This window comes from Phacochoerus africanus, chromosome 1 (genome assembly GCF_016906955.1).
Source record: "Phacochoerus africanus isolate WHEZ1 chromosome 1, ROS_Pafr_v1, whole genome shotgun sequence".
In the NCBI taxonomy this organism is placed as follows: domain Eukaryota; kingdom Metazoa; phylum Chordata; class Mammalia; order Artiodactyla; family Suidae; genus Phacochoerus; species Phacochoerus africanus.
The window spans coordinates 76,589,139-76,610,362 of NC_062544.1; the positions used below are offsets into that span (position 1 = coordinate 76,589,139).

General features: G+C 43.7%; 1 protein-coding gene across 8 annotated transcripts in view; it reads right to left on the minus strand.

Annotated features, from left to right (window-relative positions):
* Positions 1–21,224, minus strand: part of TRIO (trio Rho guanine nucleotide exchange factor) — a 229,759-nt gene that overhangs the window by 171,421 nt on the left and 37,114 nt on the right. For all 8 annotated transcript variants that reach the window (XM_047768042.1, XM_047768034.1, XM_047768051.1 and 5 more), the window contains one exon: positions 10,267–10,497. In XM_047768042.1, the coding sequence (XP_047623998.1) occupies positions 10,267–10,497 (231 nt within the window). The remainder of the gene's footprint in view (positions 1–10,266; positions 10,498–21,224) is intronic.

Below are 21,224 nucleotides of genomic sequence, written 5' to 3' on the forward strand. Positions count from 1 at the left end.
GTGGTATCTTACCATTTAAAACATAAAATATTTGCAAATCAGGGGCTCCTCCCTGACTGGCTGTGACCTCCACCCAAGAACAACCACGTTGGCCCAGGACTTGCTCTCTGCTGGCTCCAGGAAAAGGGCGGGAGCTGGTCCTTCCTGCGGGCTGCTTGGCTCCTAGGCAGAAGAGCAAGGCCAGAAGGCTGCCGCCGCCTCCTCCCTGCTCAGAGGACACAGGTGAGCTGGTTCCTCCGTACATCAGTGCCCTCCAATGGGTACCACCAAGCCCCAAGGTCAAGGTCGTTTCAAAGTTAGCCCCCAACTCTTAAAACACAGATAACTGGAGTTCCCGTAGTGGCACAGTGAATTTCGACTAGGAACTGTGAGGTTGTGGGTTTGAACCCTGGCCTCGATCAGTGGGTTAAGGATCTGGCATTGCCCTGAACTGTGGTGTAGGTCGCAGACGCAGCTCGGATCTGGCGTTGCTGTAGCTGTGGCACAGGCCAGCAGCTGTAGCTCCGATTATACCCCTCACCTGGGAACCTCCATATGCCTCGAGTGCGGCCCTAAAAAGACAAAAAACAAAAAAACAAAAACATAGATAACTGTCTCAGCATCTAAGCCAGGAAATCTCACAGACTGTTCAATTTATCTCCTTACAAGGCTGAACAAGACAACAGCAAGGATGATGATGCTCCTTCCTTACCTAACACTTGCTCTGCTGTCTGAGCACCAGCCACTGAGGCAGGTGCTGATCCACTCAACACCTTCCACCCTTACGAGAGCTGGGTGGGGGCACAGCATGACCCTGCTTCACAGTTGAAACCCGGGGCCCCCAGCTACCATGTGCTACAGCCAGTCTGTGGACTGGACCTAGGAAGCAGGGTCCATTCTCTTAAGCTCCAGTCTACACGGCCTCTTCCCATCAAGGTGGCACGGCTGTTGTATGGAGATATAAAAAGCAAGAGCTGTTTTTGCTTCAGATCAGCTCAGGCTTCAGGGTAAATTACTTCTGATGAGGTAACACTATCACAATAGACAGCAAAACGGGGGGAGGTGAGCCAGCAAACATTACCCAGTCTGGGTCACACGCCTGAGGAACTGGCTGCTGGTGCCATCTACCCCACTCACGTGGCCGGGTCTGGCCATCTTGAACACCCTATCTCTAAAGTGGTTTTCTGTAATAAGCCCCCACTGCCCAATACTGACTATGTTTGTTTGCTTGTTTTGCCTTTTTAGGACCACACCCATGGCATATGGAGGTTCTCAGGCTAGGGGTCAAATCGGAGCTGCAGCTGCCAGCCTATACCATAGCCAGAGCAACGCAGGATCCGAGTCGCATCTGCTACCTACACCACAGCTCATGGCAACGCCGGATCCTTAACCCACTGAGCAAGGCCAGGGATTGAACCTGCGGCCTCATGGATGCTAGTGAGATTCGTTAACTGCTGAGCTACGACAGGAACTCCTCAGTACTGACTATGTTTTGTAGACTACTACCTATAAGTAATTACTATTTAACAATGTGATTAAATAAATATTAAACCCTCGTCAAAGAGGAAACTGATTCTCAAGGGCCTAAGTCTCTACAACATGCAAGATGAAGACCAATGTAATGACATTTGTCTTTGAAAATCTGGAGATATTTGTTTCAAATACTTAGCAGAAGCCTTCTGCCATCCCCATGCACCATGGCATCGCCCCTGGCATCATTTATGATCATTCTGTGCTGTTTGGGGGGGCAGTACAGGTCCAAAACCCCTTATCCACAAAAAGCTAAAACAGCTCTGAAATGTCAAATCTTTTTTCAACACTTGGTCACTAAAATTCATTGGCAATAAGACCTGACCTGAGACTATTAATAGTCTTGATGGGCCCCTTAGTGTGAGTCCTTGTACATCTGGCTGCAGAAATCTCCATGTGCTTGATTACGGGGGTGGGAGCAGGGGTGGGGATGCTGCCCAGCCACCGCTAGAGTGCTGTGTATCACAGTGGATGCACTCTGTTACCTTTCTCACCTTTGGGAGATTCTTAATTCCACACATTTGTCCCCAAGGCTACAAGCAAAAGAGTGGATTTTATTATTACCTCTGATAAGCAAGAAATGGAGGCTCAGAAAAGTTAAGTGTCCAAGAAAGAACACCTAGAAAAAAGAGATTCAAACACAGGTCTTCTCACTTCCAAACATCACCATTTACCCATTACTACACTGTGTTACATTATGGATCATAAATACTATAGGAAAACATTTAAAATACTTCTACCATTCGAGTCCCAGCATTAGGATTTGCTGTTATAAAAACTATACCTCTGACATAAAACCACAAAGAGCATATTAAGCTAGTCTATGTTTATGGGAACTCTGGATGCAAAGAGTATTCCAGGAAAACATACAAACATCTGTTAATTTTAGCTACTGTTCTAAAGAGACAATACATAGTGAAGGTTTCTGTCATAAGAAAGTACCCACCACATCAGATTTTAAGCACAGGAAAACGAAACAATTAGCTCCTCTGATTCTATATTCGGTTTTAAAAACTATGATTACATGAAGGAAATGAAAAAGGTAATTCTAAAATATTATGAATTTGTTCTTTTTTATATAAAACCAGATCTTACAGCTACAAAATATGAATTTTCTCACTGCCCTACCCTATCTTCCCTATAAAACCAAAATTAACCTAGTTTCCCTTATTTTAGTTGCTTCCTTGTTCAACCTGTTGGCTATTATTTAAATCACCTGGGATGTCAGTCTAGAAATGGGCGTATTGTGTTTCCAGCTCTGGTTTTAAATTAGTGCTCCTGAGAAAAGCATTTAGATCAGAGCTTTCTTGACTATCAAATCAATGGTACTTTAGTGATTATAACCAAAGGATGACGGAACAACTAAGGGACATATTTGAAATCTGCTAGCCTTAAATGGGAGGCCAAACAGGAGGCTGCTCTTAGAGAACTTAACTCTTGTTAAGGCTGGTGTGAGGAGGATATGCTGTTAACATTTAGCCCAAAGTTAAAAAACAGAGAAAAAGGAATCCACACGCTCAAGCTATCCCGCCCGCCTGAGACTTTTCTCCTGAATGTGTACATCATATTTTTCTCCTAAACCACTGTCTTGGTTGTGCTCTTCCCTCTCCAGGGAGGCCAGGCTGTACCTCCAAGCTCAGAGAACACAGGCTAGGCAGTTGAAGGGCTGAGCTGGGGGTGGTTGGGGGCTGGAAGTCAGCTCTCCCTCTGCCCTCTCCATTCCCCTCAGCCACTCCTGAGGTGAATGTGATGGTGAGCAGAAAGGTGAAATGTGAGGACATCAGCCATAAAAAAGAACAAAATAATGCCATTTGCAGCAACATGCACAGAACTTGAGACTCTCATACTAAGTCAGAAAGATAAAGACAATACCAAATGATATCACTTCTATCTGGAATCAAATATATGGCACAAATAAACCTTTCCACAGAAAAGAAACTCATGGACTTGGAGAAGAATGGGTAGGGGGAGGAACTGGGATGGACTGGGAATCTGGGGTTAATAGACGCAAACTATTGCATTTGGAAAAGCAATGAGACCTTACTTAATAGCACTGGGAACTATGTCTAGTCACTTATGGAGCATGATGGAGGATAATTTGAGAAAAAGAATATATATATGTATGTGTGACTGGGTCAATTTGCTGTACAGTAGAAAACTGACAGAACACTGTAAACCAGCTATAATGGAAAAAATAAAAATCATTTTTAAAAAATATGAAGACATTTCAAAAGTCTCCTTAAGTAGCCATTTTCCTTTGCAGTGATGGGCAACTGTAGCTTCTTCAACAGCCCCTTCCCTGAGCCTGAGAAGCCCCACTGACACATTCCTTCTCAAGAAGATGTTAGTTTTCCTCTGTGATCAGCTCAGAAGGGACGCACCCTTCTCAGGTCAAGAGCAATGAGGCAGTTAAAAAAAAAAACACTCGGCTTCCTGCAACTCCAGCCAAGCCCCTCAGCTTTGTTCAGTCTGGGGGTTTCAACTTGGAAAATGAAGGGACTAGTCTGAGATGATCACAAGGGTCTCTGCCTTCCAATTCTGTGATGTTCATGGCATACCATTTACAGTGAAATGAAACAGACACAAAATTTAACACGCGTCTGTGGGCTTTGGGGGATTGAGGAGGAACTTTTTACGTCCAGCATTCACAGCTGCCAGGCAATAATGATGGTTTCCTCCCACATTTCTTTCTCTCCAGTGCTGGCAAACCCTCTGTTTCTTCACTCATTGTATTTTAAAATTAGAATTAAGTTTGTTCTAAAAATATAATTGCCTAAATATGGCAATGCCTTTAAAAAAAAATGGTTGCTAGAACATTCCAAAGTATAGTAAGCCTAATGTTCATTTGGGAAAAGAAGCTACTTAAAAAACAAAAAACAAACAAAAAAACAACCTCAGTCAAGTTATACACAGCAAACATATGACACGGAACCAAACACCCTGCATTGTAAGAACTACTTCCACTTAACTCCCATGAGAGTATGTGCTCTGCACACACTTTCTTGACTGGAAGGGAGCACAGGCAAAATCAGGGAAGAAGGGCTCACAGAGAGGCTGGCAGCCTTCTCAACTTTTACATCATCCATCCATCTTCTAAGAAAATATATAAATCATTTCTAACATTACCCTGACTTTAGTTACATAAGTACATTAAACTTCTTAAGGAAAACAAAGAAGCTTAGAAAGGGAGGGGGTGGAAAGAAGGTAGGTAGGTTATTATTCATATAGTTTCACCTTGGATATTCCCATCAAACCCCAGCCAAACCATCACTCTACCAACAGGAGTTGGTCTTTTTAGCAGTTTCCTAAACTTTTAAAAATTATTTTTCCCATTTTTAGTTTGGAAATAAATATAGAATAGTCCAAAGTTGTCCAAGAAAAATCTTGATGTGTCCAGAAGTTACCTGGGAAGCATGTGCAGATGTTATGTATCACTTAGGTCTAGTTCTGAACTGCAGAAATACATGTGCACACACAGGTATACAGGCAGGCAGTCTTCCTTGACCAGCTAATCCCCGGGCACCTTCTTCCTAGGGGACCTGGCGGGATGACTGGCACTCAACAATGGGGTTTGTTCACGGCTCTACCAGCTCCTGGTCACCCTGACCCCTGAGTGTGCGTGTCCTCCAGGGCTTGACGACCTCCCTCCCTGCTCGCTTCTGATCTACCCTGGTCCCCTGGGCTCCCAATTCCTGTCTCCCTGGCTGGCGGTGCTGGCTCTTGCACCCTGCATTCCTGGACTGCGTCCGCTGTGGAAAAGAGACTCATCCATTTTCCCACCTTTTAACTGCCTCCCCAACTGAACTGTCAGCTTGCTCTGGGCTTTGGTTATCAAGATGACTGACACTCAAGTCTCCTCTGTACTCCTATGACAAAAGGTCATGAAAGCTAGCTCCAAACCCAGCAGGAAGGTCACAGTCAGCCTTGAGCTACTCCCAGCAGCTTTCCCAACCCCTAACCACTCACCCTAATTCTAGTTGAGAAACTCTCAGGAAAGATGGCAATCCTCTAAACATCCTTATCAGGAGGCAGATTGGAATTGTGAGCGTGGGAACGTAAAGAGAAGCGAATGTTAAATAGCTAGGGCTGTAGAGTGATTCTGAAGAGTGGAATGAGAAAAATCCCTCCTCTGACTTGAATTAATGGGTGAAGGACAAATGAGGTTCAGGAACCTTCCCTTACGAGCTAGATCCCCGTTCAGGTGGGACCTCTGTGTCAGGCATCACAGAAGGATGATTTTACTGGCAAGAGGCTAACAGCCTAGGACCTGATGGAACTGTGAAACAGCTTCTCTGTGGACCTGAAACCCACTTGTATTCAAGTGGCCAGAATCTTTAATATTTTAAAGATCTCACAAACTTGTGAAATTCCCATGCACTGAAATTACCTCTTCTCTCCTCAGCCACCCCTACCTCGACAACATCAATCAAAGCTCTGGGTTCCTACACGAAGATCTCCCAGTTAAATGATTTGATTCTAATACAAGGCCAACCCACCTGCACTCCAGAATAAATGGAGAGGCTGTTAAGTCCAAGTAATGTTAACTTAGCAAATGTGGGGAATTCCTTAAATGTCTTCATCTACTCATTCATTCATTCAACAAATACTGAGCATCTACTATGCCAGACCCTTGGGAAACATCAGAGAATAAAACACAGACGGCTGCCCCGTGGACCTTCACTTCTGTTCTCTGAGACACTCCTCCCACCCCGCCACCTCCAACTTTCCCAGAGGCCACGATGGAACTGAGCCCATCTCTTTGCCTGGAATCTCACATGGCACTCTGCGCCCTGCAATCAGAGCCCTCTTTCGAATGCAGGTGGGATCCCATCCCCCACTCCCCAAGCATCAAGTCAAGTTGTGCAGCCTACAGGCCCTTCCTGGCTTGATCTCCCTGTGATGAAATGGGAACAGTGCCAAGACCTTCCCAGACCAACTGTGAGCTCTAAGGGAGGAAGGAAACTTATGGGCTCCTGAGCACCATGGCCAGCTCACTACCACACAGGGGTTCCCTCACTTAACCCTCACAGCCATGCATAAGTCCCCCCAGGTCCTGGTGCCAATCCAAGGCACTCAGCCAGGGTCCCTATGTCGCCTCAAGAGTGTCCCAAAGCTTACACATTTCCAAGCCTCGTAGAGGTCACATTTCCAGACCTGCCCCAGCTCAGCCTTCACTTGTCTCATCCACCTACATAGTCCACCTGCTGCTCTTTGGCCAGGCCCCGCCCTTTCTCATCCCTGTAGCAGGAACTGCCCAATCCTCAACCTCCTGACTTTGTACCCACCTGGCAAAGACCAGCTCTCACCCTGTGTCTCCTAAGAAGGCTTTCCTGCTGCCCTGCCAACTGTCACTCACACCTCTGCTCCAGGAAAGTCTTCACCTTCTTTATACACTGCACCCCTGATGTTTGAGGATACAGACAAGGCCCTCTGTAACCCCCACACCTGCACAGATTATTACAACACAGACATGTCTCCTTGAATTGCATGTACAAGGTAGGCAGACAACATTGAGCAGGAAGGCTAGTTTTATTTACTCCCTCACCTGGGAGGCACCTTAACAGGCATGACTCACATTCATGCTGTGGCAAAATCACACCCACACCCTACAACAACCAAAAACATGAACGCTAGATCTGCGCATGGTATGGGCTAATTTATGAGACTATTAAACCATCTACTCTCACTAAACTACAATTCCTTGAGAAAAGGAATGCTTAACTAGTCAACGTATTTATCTCTATACCTCTCAGAATATCACATATTCAATTAAGATATTTTGAAAAGAATGAAGGGTGGATGAAAAGCATCTAGAGTCTAGATATGCTGGACCCTTATACACATGAAGGCTGCAGGGGGAGGCGGCGAGGGGGAGTGGAGCAGAAGTCTTTTTTAGGAGAAGGTTGCCCTGTCTGAGGGGCTTCTTTCTGGGGAGTCAGTTGCTTCATTCACCTTGCCTGACATGTTGGCACAACTAAGTCCCGCCAGTCCCAGAGCAGGCAGGTGGCACCAGTGAGTCTGATGGTGTCCTTCTTCCAAAACTCTCATCCCATCTGAACCAGAGCAGCAAAAATAAATTGTGGTCCCAGTCAATGAAAGCAACACTTAAACTGAAAAACACGCTTGGCGGAAATATAAGCATTCATTCATTCATTAGACCAAACCTCCAGTGGGGGGTTGCTCTGACAGCAAACAAAAGGCAACAGGCATTATGTGTATTATTTGGTCATCAAGAATACTGGCAAATGATATTAATCTTATTTCTAGGCTAATGATGACAAAGGTCAGTATTGTTCAGTAGCGAGCATGTATGGGGGGCACATCTTCAGCAAGTCTTCCCACCCTGCCCCCCCATCCTTTGATTTGGACCCATGACACTAGCTTTGAGACAAAAGCTTCACCCCGCTCCCCCACAGCACCTGACTCCCATCCAAAACACTGTCCATATAGAAACCTGACACTGCCTTTGCCTGTTATAAAAAAAGCTAACTTGCTAAACCAAAATTATGCGGGTTTTAAAAAATCAAACTACCCACACCACTGGCACCATCCCCTTTCTCAGGGGCTGAGGCTGTTAAGGGTCTCCTCTTGGAGGGCCATCTTCACAAAGGTGTCCTCACCCTCACCTCTTCTATGCTGAGCTGCTTTTCTTTTTCCTCAGTAGTTACAGATGCCCTTTCATGACCCAAAACAGCCAAAAACCACTTGCAGTATCTCTAATTGGCTTATTATGTGTCTGTGGGCTTTGATTGTTTTTGTCTTTACAAATGTTATCTTCTGCTGGTGAGACTATTTTCTTTTCACTTATCCTCAGCTTACCTTCCCTGCTCTGTGCTCAAGGTGGCAACATTTCTCCATGATTATGATTAATTTCTTGCATTTCAGAAATACATTTTTCTGTTCTGACATCCTATGGGCTCCCCCGAGGTAAATAAGCTGTTTACTGTGCTTAATCTTATCAACTCTGCTCCTTGCTTCACCAGTCAGGCCACCAGAGCAATTCCCTGTTTGCATAAGTCCAAACCATTCCTCCACTGAAATGTTTCCCTTAAACAGCAATTATTTCTACAGAACGTTAATAGGGCCACAGACTGCAAAACATTCCCTCCTGCTGATATTCAACCCTGTTCTTATTCTTGAGGAAAAATGCCAGCTTAAAGAACTGGTCTCATAATTATTGTAATTACCTTTCTACACATAAAAATTAATGTTTGCTGCTTTCAAATTCAGGCACAGTAAGTACTTGGCACCACACTAGATGGTTAGACTCATCAGCCTACTCCCCAAGGCTTCCTCCCCTGAAGGGAGCCACTGGCTTATTCTTACGCAACTGGGCACCCCAAGGGCGGTGGGGAGTGCCCTACACAGCTGTTGTTCCAGACACAAGTCCAGAAAGTGTGCCAGCCTGTGGACACACAATGAACAGTTGCTCCAAGGGATACAAAGGTAGATGGGAAAATCCTTCAGTAATTACATTCAAACCATTAACATTTCATAGTCTGTGACAATTTGGGGACAATTAAGAAAAACTAATATTGGTGCTTTTGATCTCACAATTTCAGTTCTCACAGTAACTCCGAGACTTTGACTCCACCCTCTACACTCTTTCCCTGGCAATTAGCTTCTTAGGCTAAAACGACCCTGTGAGGAAGCACACGTGGCATCACCGTGATTGTTTCCAGGGCACTCTGTACCTACAACCTTCAGAGAACTCACAAACTGTCAGCAGAATCAAAGCCTATGATGTGAGAATTTAAAATCTGACAGCAATTAAAAGGATGCAGAACTCACCAGATAGGCATTACATGAAGGATGGTGGTCAGCCCATGTGGACAGGCTGCGTGTCATCAAGACACAGCACAGCTTTGGGGTTTCGGCCCACCCTCCAGAAACCCCCTCGCCTTCAGGTGGCACTTGGGGAGAGTGAAGCTGAGCTCCTACGTGTCTGAACACACAGGACCCTCAGGGAGGGGCATGGGTTCTGTGCTCGACCCATAGCCCGCCGTGGCTTCCTGCCCACTCCCCTGATGCCATTGGCTTCCTTGCACCCAGAACCCCTCAACCCCTAGTGACCCCTCACCCAGACCCTTGCTTTCCTGTCTGTTTTAGGGCAAAGACACAACTATTATATTATTTATTACTAAAGCTCTATATTATAAGCCCCACAGCTTTAATCCTCAAATCCCTGGTGGGTTTCATATTAAGGAAATAAACAGTATGGGAACTGGGCTTACTCTTACTTTTGTAACAACAACAAAGTTGATGCCTAGAAATGAATGCTCATCAAAGCCCACATCTCACTAATTAGACAACTATTTATTAAGCCCCCTATGCCTTTCAGCCTACACTACCTACCCAGTGGGAAAAGAAGCATGATGAGCTTATTATTAAATAACTGGATGGCAGATAAATCTTAAACTGTAACAGCACCCCCAGTGTAGGCATTCTCACAAATAGATAGAACTGAGGATGACCAGCTTCGAGAACAAAACTGAGAGGCTCTGGTTTAGGCCCCACACCGCCTCGTGTGTCCCAGGCATGTGAGCTCCTGGTGGAGAACAACCTGATCATGCCAACTCTCAAAGCGGGGTTTTCACTAACAGTAGGAAAGGAGCTGCATCTGAGTGTACCAGTGGGTGTGCGTATGGGTGTGTGTTTCTCCCCCACCTGCCAGCATGGATGTGCCCGCCCCCTACGTCTCTGCCACCTGTACCCCCCAGCCCCACCCCTGTGAGGCAGGCGCTCCCTGAAACTGACCTGCTGAACATCCTGCTGGAAAACTCGCAGCTGCAGCCTCTGGTGCAGCCGGACCTTGCGGTGCTGCCAGATGTTTTCAAGCTGCCGTTGGTGGTGCAGCACCTCATGGATGACGTCCAGGACATGGTGCACGGCCTTGGAGTAGTTGGCAGAGGCCGTGAGGGAGTCGGAGCTGCCAGGAGTCAAGGGCCGCTGGAGCTTGTCAAGGAGCGACTTCCCGTCCTGGCTCACCTGCCGCAGACAGAAAGCGATTAGAAATGAGCGGCTCTTCCAGACCTGCGGCTTTGCCCGGGCCACAATGCAGAGTTTGCCCTCTGACGCATGTGTGCACATCTGCACATACATATATGCACTCATGTGTATACACACTCACACACAAACATAAGCTGTCGCCTTACTCAAAGGCGTATTTCTATAAAGAACAAAATAACGTTTAAAACAAAGCCTTGGTTTTTCAATGAAATCACAAAACCAAATATGGTAAAACACTGAGTTAATATTTTAAAGAACATTCATTATCATAAAACACTGTAGTAGATGCTAATCTTAATATATGGAATATTCTTTCTCAAGTGACATATCAGCTGATATAAAACTACATTGCCTGGATACCTGCAAACTAAAATTTAGAAGTAATACTTCTTTTGAGATATGTTAGAGACAATACAGCCATCACAACAGAGCAAACTTCTAATGCTGAATCTTGAAATTTCACTTTAAAAAAATTAATAATCTAGCACCAGGCAAAGAACAGGTACTTTAACTTTCTTTCATAGCTAGACAGCAATTTTACTTCACAGAGTCAAAGGGGAAATTAAAAAGTGCCATTTTATCTGGTTCATTAACTTTAAAAAAGTAGTTTTAATTAAATGCCATCATTTTTTAAAAGAGACTTCAGTGCTATATCACAGCAGTTAACGATCAAAGTACAATTAAATGAAAGCATTCAGATTAAGCAAAAATATAAGAAAAGGTCAAAGGTGGAATATGAAAAGACAAAAAATTCTTTTTACATTTAAACATATGAACGATAATGCCAGATACAGCAGAAACAACATGCTCAGACTGGACAAAAAAGAGGACGATTCGCATAGTGTAAAGGGCTGTGTGTGAGATTCCTCATCACCATGGTCCTTCTGCTCAGACACTTCTGAATCTGAGTCTCCCTGGGCTACAGGAAGGAGGAGTACCCAGGAGCCTTGTTAACAGACACAAACAGGGGTCGGAGGCCAGCCCTTAGGACAGAGGAGAAGGGGGAGTAGGGGAGTGAAACAGGCCAAGGGAAGCCCTTTAGCAACCAAAACTGATGGTGAGTGAGAAGCTTGTGGCATTTTCTAATCTCCTCCTTTAATCCTCTTACAACTTAAAGACCTGCTGGAATGTAACGTGTTTGTTTTCTAACACCCGATTCTGAGACCTCTGTTGGAAGTGCTGGCTACTCCTCGTGAAGCCTGCCTACCAGCTTCCATAATTAAAATTGAACTACGACATCAAGTTAGCAAAAAACTGAATCGGAAACAAGCCAAGGTGATATAACCAAAGCGAACAGGAAAAAAAAAAAACCAACTGAGCCACTGAGCAGTGTCAGGCACGTGTATAGGCAAAAACAATGGAAGTGCCAGTCTGCAAAAGCAGGGAGGAACCCTCAGGAGTCACTGAATCGTTCATGGGCACTTCTGATACAAAGATTGGGGGGTGGTGCGCAATGACTGACTTGAGAGGAAAGGATTTATTGTGACAGATTCAGAGGGGCAAGATACCATCTCAAAATGAAGAAGTGCCCTGTGTTTTGTATAATCTGAGCTAGGCTCGATTTAACATACAAACATGACTTTTTTTTCCTTTTCTTTTCTTTTTTTTTTTTTGCCTACTTCTATCATAAACTGATTTTTCCAAGAATACAATTATCATGTTAATCATAGGAAGATGGTGCTTGGTTTTCTTCTGGAACTTTTACAGGAGTTACTCACTATTTCAAAATATCAGCACAATAATACCATTCTCAGCATTTAAGTCACCATAACACGATGGTTTTATATAAACAGCCAGCATCTGAATATCTGATTTTTCTCTTTTGTTGTACATGTTCCTAGGAATTTATAGACTGAAACACATTTTATCAGAAATCACCTTTCTTTCAGGTCTAACTTTCACTGTACATGTGTGTAATTTATACGTGTACATATATAAATTTTTGTGAAAACATTATTACTCATACATTTTATTTCAGCAGACACCATAAAATTTCAGTTAAACAATGGGGTACAGCATTTCTGAGGGCTGAGAACCAATACTCCAAGTTACACAGGTCACATTTGTACTGAGTCTAGGAAGAATTCCTTATAAATATTTCCCCTAAGTTTTACCTCTTATAATATGCACAAGTCAGGGAGTGTACAGCAGAGCATATGACTCGGAGAATGTGTGTCACAAGACTGTAGATCAGAAGGTGTGGCAGAAACTGATAGCTGCCTCCCGGAAGTCCACTCACTCCACCTCTTTGACAGCCAAACCCCTATAGTCAGGATGGAAACACTGCAGCCATCAAACTGCATTTCCAGCCTCATTTAAAAGAAGAAGCCAACATACAGAAGTAAAAAGTGTTGAATGAGGCTTCCAAGAAAGTTGTTTAGGAGGCTGAGTATGTTCAGTCCCCCTTGTCTCCTTCTCTTCCCTGCTGCCAAGAACTTGAAGACAGCTGGAGCTTCAGCAGCTACTGATGATCTTGAGGCAACCTTAAGGCTGGCAACCCACCTGCTAAAAAAAGGTAAAACAAAAAGACAAAAGGATCCAGAGATCCCCTTACTAACAGAGCCCTGGAATGTAAGGCCTGGAACTACTACAACGGCAGAAAGCAAACCTCTCTCTTAAGCCACTGCTTTGGATCTTAAACCACAATACAAAATGACAAACGGGTTCCCTCTCCTATCAACTTTCCAAAGGCATCCATGTGACACCATTACTATTCTACTACCGAGACTGAGTAAATAAGCTGAGCAAGAATATCACATCTAATCCTTCTTGGATGTCTATGCCACTGTGTGACAGAGCTCGAGAGAAGATGTCATTACTGGGTTTAGAACGATACGCCTGCTCGTGGTGGAGGGGCAGTGAGCAATGCCTGAGAACATGGACACACAATCACCTTACTCCAAGGGAACACATTGAGCAAAGCTCTGTCTTCTGGGAACTCCTAAGCAGGGATTAAACAAACCACCTCTGTTGATGCTGCTGCTGGTACTGTCATTTGGTGGTACAGTGCGTGCCAGGAGAAGTGCCTAGAAAAATCCCAGGCAAGAGAACATCTGTTGCACCAAAACTAGATCCCATGGAACACCAAAATGCAGGTCCATGTGTAGCAATTCTCCAATAAAACTTTCAGAAGTAATTCTATTTTATTTCTGTGTAGCTTTCACAGATTTGTCATTTTAAAAGATATTATTTAAGCTTATGAAGGATGCCATATATATTTTAATAACATTTAGCAAATGCCTTTGACTTCTAAGTATGGTAGTACTAATGTGGGGAAAAATATGCTAGAATTTTATGAAGAGGACTGTCCTACTATACAGAAATAAGGATTTTTAAATGGTACAGAATAAACCAGGAGAAAATTAATGAAAGAAAAGACTGAAAATAGCAGCCCAAATCCAAAATTGTATCACATACTGTAAATACACACACACACATATACACACACACACATACAGTTCTGGATTTTTTAACTATAGGTAAGGTGAATTTAAACTATAGTTAACCAGGTGAACTAATCTACTTAAGTTACATGTTTTGTCTAAGAATGTGTTTTTAGCTTTCAGGCAGTCAAACCCTGTCCCACAAAGAGATAATAACTAGAAAAAAAAGAAAACCAACCTCTATCATCAAAAAGGACTTAAGAGTCCTCTCGTGGCTCAGCAGGTTAAGGATCTGGTGTTGTCACTGCAGCAGCTTAGGTCACTATCGCTTGAGTTTGATCCCTGGCCTAGGTGTGATGCAGGGGTGGCCAAAAAAGAAAAAAATGAAGAACTTATTCCTATCCTCCTTAAACTTTTTTGAAAGGTTGAAGAAGACAGAACACTCCCAATGACATTCTATGATGCCACCATCACCCCAGTTCCAAAACCAGACAAAGATACCAACAAAAAAGAAAACTATCGGTCAATATCTTTGATGAATATAGACACAAAAATTCCCAACAAAATTTTAGCCAATCGAATACAACAACATATAAAAAAGATCATATACCACAACCAGGTGGGATTCATTCCAGGTGCACAAGGATGGTTCAACATACGCAACATACACCACATTTACAAAAGAAAAGTCAAAAATCATATGATCATCTCAATAGATGCAGAAAAGTCCAACATCCATTCATGCTCAAAAATCTTACCAGAGTGGAGATATATATCTATATATATATATATATAGAGAGAGAGAGAGAGAGAGAGAGGGAGAGCAGGAACATACCTTAACATAATAAAAGCCATTTACGACAAACCCTCAGCAAATATAATACTCAATGGAGAAAAGCTGAAAGCCTTCCCACTAGAATCTGGAATAAGACAAGAATGCCCACTCTCACCACTGCTTTTCAACATAGTACTGGAAGTCCTAGCCACAGCAATCAGACAAACAAAAGAAATAAAAGGCATCCAAATAGGAAGAGAAGAGGTGAAACAGTCACTGTATACAGATGACATGACACTATATATAGAAAACCCTAAGGACTCAAGCCAAAAACTACTTGAACTGATCAACAAATTCAGCAAAGTAGCAGGATACAAGATTAATATTCAGAAATTGGTCACATTTCTGTATCCTAACAATGAAATATTAGAAATGAAATACAAAAATACAATACCTTTTAAAATTGCACCCAAAAAAATCAAATACCTGGGAATACACCTGACCAATGAGGTAAAAGACTTATATGCCAAGAACTATAAAACATTAATCAAGGAAATTAAAGAAGATACAAAGAAACAGAAAGATATTCCATGCTCCTGAGTTGGAAAAATGAATACTGTAAAAATGGCCATACTACCCAAACCAATCTACAGATTCAATGCAATCCCTATCAAATTACCCACAACATTTTTCATAGAACTAGAACAAACAATCCAAAAATTTATATGGAACCACAAGAGACCCAGAATTGCCAAAACAATCCTGAGAAACAAAAACCAAGCAGGAGGCATCACCCTCCCAGACTTCACGCCACATTTATCAAGACAGTGTGGTACTGGTACCAAAACAGACATACAGACCAATGGAGCAGAATAGAGAACCCAGAAATAAACCCAAACACCTATGGTCAGTTAATCTTTGACAAAGGAGGCAAGAACATCAAATGGGAAAAAGAAAGTCTTTTCAGCAAGTACTGCTGGCTAACCTGGACAAATGCATGCAAATCAGTGAAACTAGAACACACCCTCACACCAGGCACCAAAATAAACTCAAAATAGCTGAAAGACTTAAATATAAGACAAGACACCATCAAACTCCTGGAAGAAAACATAGGCAAAACATTCTCTGATATCAACTTACCAATGTTTTCTCAGGTCAGTCTCCCAAAGCAACAGAAATAAAAGCAAAAATAAACCAGTGGGACCTAATCAAACTGACAAGCTTTTGCACAGCAAAGGAAACCAAAAAGAAAACAAAAAGACAACTCACAGAATGGGAGAAAAGAGTTTCAAATGATGCAACTGACAAGGGTTTAATCTCTAAAATATATAAGCAACTTATACAACTCAACAGCAAAAAAGCCAACGACCCAATTGAAAAATGGGCAAAAGACCTAAATAGACATTTTTCCAAGGAAGATATACAGATGGCCAACAAGCACATGAAAAAATGCTCAACATCCCTGATTATTAGAGAAATGCAAATCAAAACTACCATGAGATTACCACCTCACACAAGTCAGAATGGCCATCATTAAGAAGTCCATAAATAACAACTGCTGGAGGGGGTGTGCAGAAAAGGGAACCCTCCTGCACTGTTGGTGGGAATGTAAGCTGGTACAACCACTATGGAGAACAGTATGGAGGTACCTTAGAAATCTATACATAGAACTACCATATGACCCAGCAACCCCACTCTTGGGCATATATCTAGGCAAAACTTTCCTTAAAAAAGATATGCATATTCATTGCAGCACTATTCACAATGGCCAAGACATGGAAACAACCCAAATGTCCCTCAACAGACAACTGGATTAGGACGATGTGGTATATATACACAATGGAATACTACTCAGCCATAAAAAAGAACAAAATAATGCCATCTGCAGCAAAATGGGTGGAACTAGAGACTCTCATACTGAGTGAAGTAAGTCAGAAAGAGAAAGACAAATACCATATGATATCACTGATATCTGGAATCTAATGTATGGCACAAATGAATCTTTCCACAGAAAAGAAAATCATGGACTTGAAGAATAGACTGGTGATTGCCAAGGGAGAAGGGGAGGGAGTGGGATGAATTGGGAGCTTGGGGTTAATAGATGCAAACTATTGCTTTTGGAATGGATTAGCAATGACATCCTGCTGTGTACCACTGTGAACTATGTCTAGTTACTTAAGATGGAGCATGATAATGGGAGAAAAAAGAATGTATACATGTATGTGTAACTGTGTCACCATGCTGCACAGTAGAAAAAAAAAATTGTATTGGGGAAATAACAATAAAAAATTTTTAAAAAAAGGAAAAAACATAAAAAAGGAGGATTTATCTGCTATAATTTTTGAACAGATCAAACTGGCTCATTTTTTCCACATTCGGCACACTGTTTTCCTCAGAATACACTGCAACATATTACAAAGAGTAACATTCTATATATATATGAACTAATAAGCTCTGATCCCTAAATGAGTAAAGAAAGATGCAAGTGCTAAATAAAGCTTTAAAAAGGAGTTGAGGTTTAAAATTTTACTGTAAATAATGATTCCTAATATTTAATAATATCTAATTCCTAATATTTAAGAGGAAATTTAACTATTTAAAAGGTAAAACACTGGTCTGGTTCATGAATATTTACTTTTCATCAAACTGCACATAAGACCTGTACCTTAAGTTCCTGTGTGACACCCTAAAAAAAAAAATTCTGCCAAACCTCACAAATGCTTGCCTATTCTTATTTCTGGAACTTGGCTCTCTACATTTCCCACTAAATCCGATCAAAGCTCAGAGTCTCTAATAGGAATATTCCCTTGCATACAGAATGCTGCTCTGATCTACATAAAGAGACTACTAGCTGGAGATTACTGCTCAAGGTTTCAAAAACCACCACGCAAGGACCAGGTATGTCCTGTGACAGGTCTTTCAGGTCCAAACATGGTGTTGTAGGTCTAATAGCCAGAGGACAGCATTTTCAAGATACAGGCAACTAGCAAAACACACAAACTATATAAAGGCACATTTAGAAGTGCATCCACTCAGCATGTCATTAACAAACTGTGGTCTGGTCCTTCTTCAAAAGTTCTACAAATGGAACTGCACTATTTGCATCGTCTCAAACCAGCACTGTCTGCTTTGACTTCTTCCTGGAACCTGGCTCACTGTGGCCTACAGGGCACAGGCATCTGGGCTAAGCCTGGGAAGGCCTCATAGCCCCACCTCCCTCTCCAACACTCATGAAGTAACTCTCAAGTCAAGGTCCTGCGAAAGTAGGGAAGAGTGAGAAGGGGTCAGCATGAGCACCCAGATTACCCTGAGGTCGACACCCCTCAGCCAAAGAGGTGAAAGCTGCGTCTTTGAGTCGGGACTGCAAGCCCATCTTAAGGGCCAATATCACAGGCCAATGACTGAGGCTGTGTGCTGGCAGCAGTACATTCCCCTGCCCCCTGCCCCTAGGATGCCACCCAACGTCCTTGCCTTCAGAGGTCAGGCCCCCCCACCACCAGGAGATGGTCCTCCTTCAGGCAATGCTCTTAGGAGGGAGCTGTAGAGGCTGCTTCCATTTCTTTAAGCTATGTGATTTCTTACTCAAAGCCAGGTCAATCCAACCATTTCTGGCTCTCTGACACTTCTACCTGGGATCTTCAGAAAGAGAAAAGCCAAAATAGGACCCAAACAGGAAACTGCTGGGATAGCCCAGCTGGTTAAGTCAGCTGTATGCAGAGAACACACATGTGCTGTGGATGCCAGGTGGGCCTGACTTTCATTGTTGCTCCTATGTGTCAAGCCCTGGCAGGGCCTGGAGTTCGCTGTATGGTCTGCCGGCTCTGATGCTGGGCCAATGTTGGCTACAGCACCTGCCCATCTCTGGCGATGCTGCAGTACTTAATGAGGCTTTGAAATAACCACTTTGAAGAAGCTGCTCTAAGGCAAGGTAGGTGAGCTGTCACACACCACAGACAGAATTTGGGTACATTTACTATCAAAATTAATCATTTTGCTGTTTGCTTCTCTATGAAGCTAATAATGCTCATCATGCCATCATCCACTTGGAAGGCACCTTAAAAAAGGAGCTCAACCAGCTGGGCAGGCAGCAAGTCAGTCATTTCCACAAGGCCCTATTGCAGTGTGCTGTAAGTCAGCACAGCTGTTAAACAGAGAAACTGATGCAGACGCTAAATCCTTAAGTCAGAGCCGGCCACGGTGGATGTGGCTGGCATTTCACTGCCTCTGCTCTGAGAATAGCCGCCCACAGCTGCCGTGGCAAAGACCTGGGCAGGCGAGTGGACACACAATACTCAGGTCACAATTCAAATAGCTTGGGTTTAGGTTTACAGCACAGCAGGGCCATACTCCTGTCATAAAAAAATCACTTCTATACATTTATGTTACTGAGAAAGTGGTGGGCAAGTTTGCTTAAAATAAAATGTTGAAGACAACTACTCGCCCTGCTGTTTCCAAGCTCCATCTTATCCCAGATGTTAATGCTGCCTCACCCTCCTGTCATCAACTACAACAGAGAGGACGAGCCCCAAACCCAGCAAGCTATGGCAAGCCAATGTTTTACAAGATGCGGGTGTGCTCCTGTTGCTATAACACAAACAAGGACAGACATGGGACCGGTCTAATTAAAGCACAGAAAAGCAGTTGTTTGTGTCTTGGTGGGGGGAGGTTTCCACTGCAAACTAGAAACCATAGCATATAAAGGAAAAAAAAACCTATGGAAGAAAGGAAGGAAAGAGGGTAGAAGTAAGGAGAAAGGAAGGAAAAGCAGGTGAAAGGAAAAGGAAAAGCAAGCACAGGCCCTGCCTGCAAATATTCCTCCTCCTAAGTGACCTGCATCCATGGCTGGGGCTCAGCAGCTCTCTGCCGGGTGAGTGCCTCCTGGGCAGGCCTGCAGCTCTCAAGGGCTGGGTAGGGAAGATCGCCCTGTGTGCAGGCTGTAAGACATCTGCATGAGAGTCCCCAGGTCATTAGGTCACTAGGGAAACCCATGAAAAACGAAGAGTCACTGTCTCTGTGGATAGAGTATAACCAGCACACTCGAGTTAGAAAACCCCTGATTTAGGAACAGGAAAAAAAAAAAAAAAAAAAAGAATGGTCCTTCCTTTCCCACCTCCCTTTCCCTAACCCTCCTGACACAGAGAAAATGATGTCAGACTCTGAGGCAGTGAGAAGTGAAGGTGCCAACAGGCGGCCCCAGGCTAGGCTTTCTAAGGAAGTCGGCACTGGGGGTGGTCAGAGAGGCCAGAGAGAATGGCTAGGGGATTGAGAAAACTGAGCAAGTGTAGTAACTGAACAAACAAGTTAATACACTGAGGATCAAGGCAACCAGGTCGCTTTGTCTGAGAGGGGATTTATAAACACAGAAAGGGAGAGGCTGGTATTGGATTAGAAACGCAAGTGCCAGAATGAACACGTGAGGTTTTACAACATAGACAGACACCAATACAGCAATGGCTGTAGATGGATGTGGATGGGTGAGTGGATGTATGGATTGATGTATGGATGGATGGATGCGTGGATGGGTGGGTGGATGGACGGGTGGGTGGATGGGTGGGTGGATGGGTGGGTGCATAGGTGGTTATCTATATACACATGCTTCTTGTCACCTGTTGGCTCAGATGACCTGGAGCCACTGACACCCCACAAGCAAATAAGCACTCTTGAGCACCCAGGTCTTTGTTTCTAAATACCATGCAACACCACAAGGAACCAGAACCTCTTGGTGCAATGGCTAATCTCAGGGATGAGGCAGGAAAGGAACAAAGGCCTGGGAACACCTTGTTATGGGAAAAGTAATGATCAAAAATGATAAGGACAGATCAATAAAAAACAGAAAGGGGCTCCTGCTGGCCAAACCTGGATAAACTAGTCATCAAAACAGAGCACTAGGTTATAACCCACTGAAATAATGAGATTTCACAGATTCACACTGAAATAACAAATAAATAAATAAATGAGGAAGAAAGGAATCAAGTTCTTCCTCACGGAAGAAGGTCACATAATGGATAAGGAAGGAGTGACACAAATAAGCGCCCACCATCCAATGGCATCAGAGTGGAGCTGATGCGGGCAGGACTCACCGTGGATGCTGAGGCCATGGGAGGACGTATGATGAGGTAAAGACATCCCATTACATCCTGGAATCTCCCCACAACATGCTTATCAAAGACAAAATTTTAAATGGTGATTTCACGTTAGAGGCACTTACAGACACCCACCACATCAGGTGTTCAGGGTTGTGGGAGGGGTCAGCATCCTGTACCCCCTGCTGTGACACTAGGGTGGGGGGTGGAGTGGGGAGAGGGTTGTGGTGGTAGGGGTGCCAGCAGTCAGCCCACAAGGAAAACTTCATGGACCTGGAGGTTGAGAGTCAGCCTACAGAATGGGAAGCCTGTATTCTCTAAGACTGTCAAAGACACAGGGCAGAGAAAGACAAAGAATGTTCCAGTGTGAAGGCAGCCAAGGCCAACAAGATGTGTCCACTAATTTCCTGCATGCTGCCGGGCCAGGAAAGAGAAAGAGACAAGAGCTGCCACAGGGGGAAATAC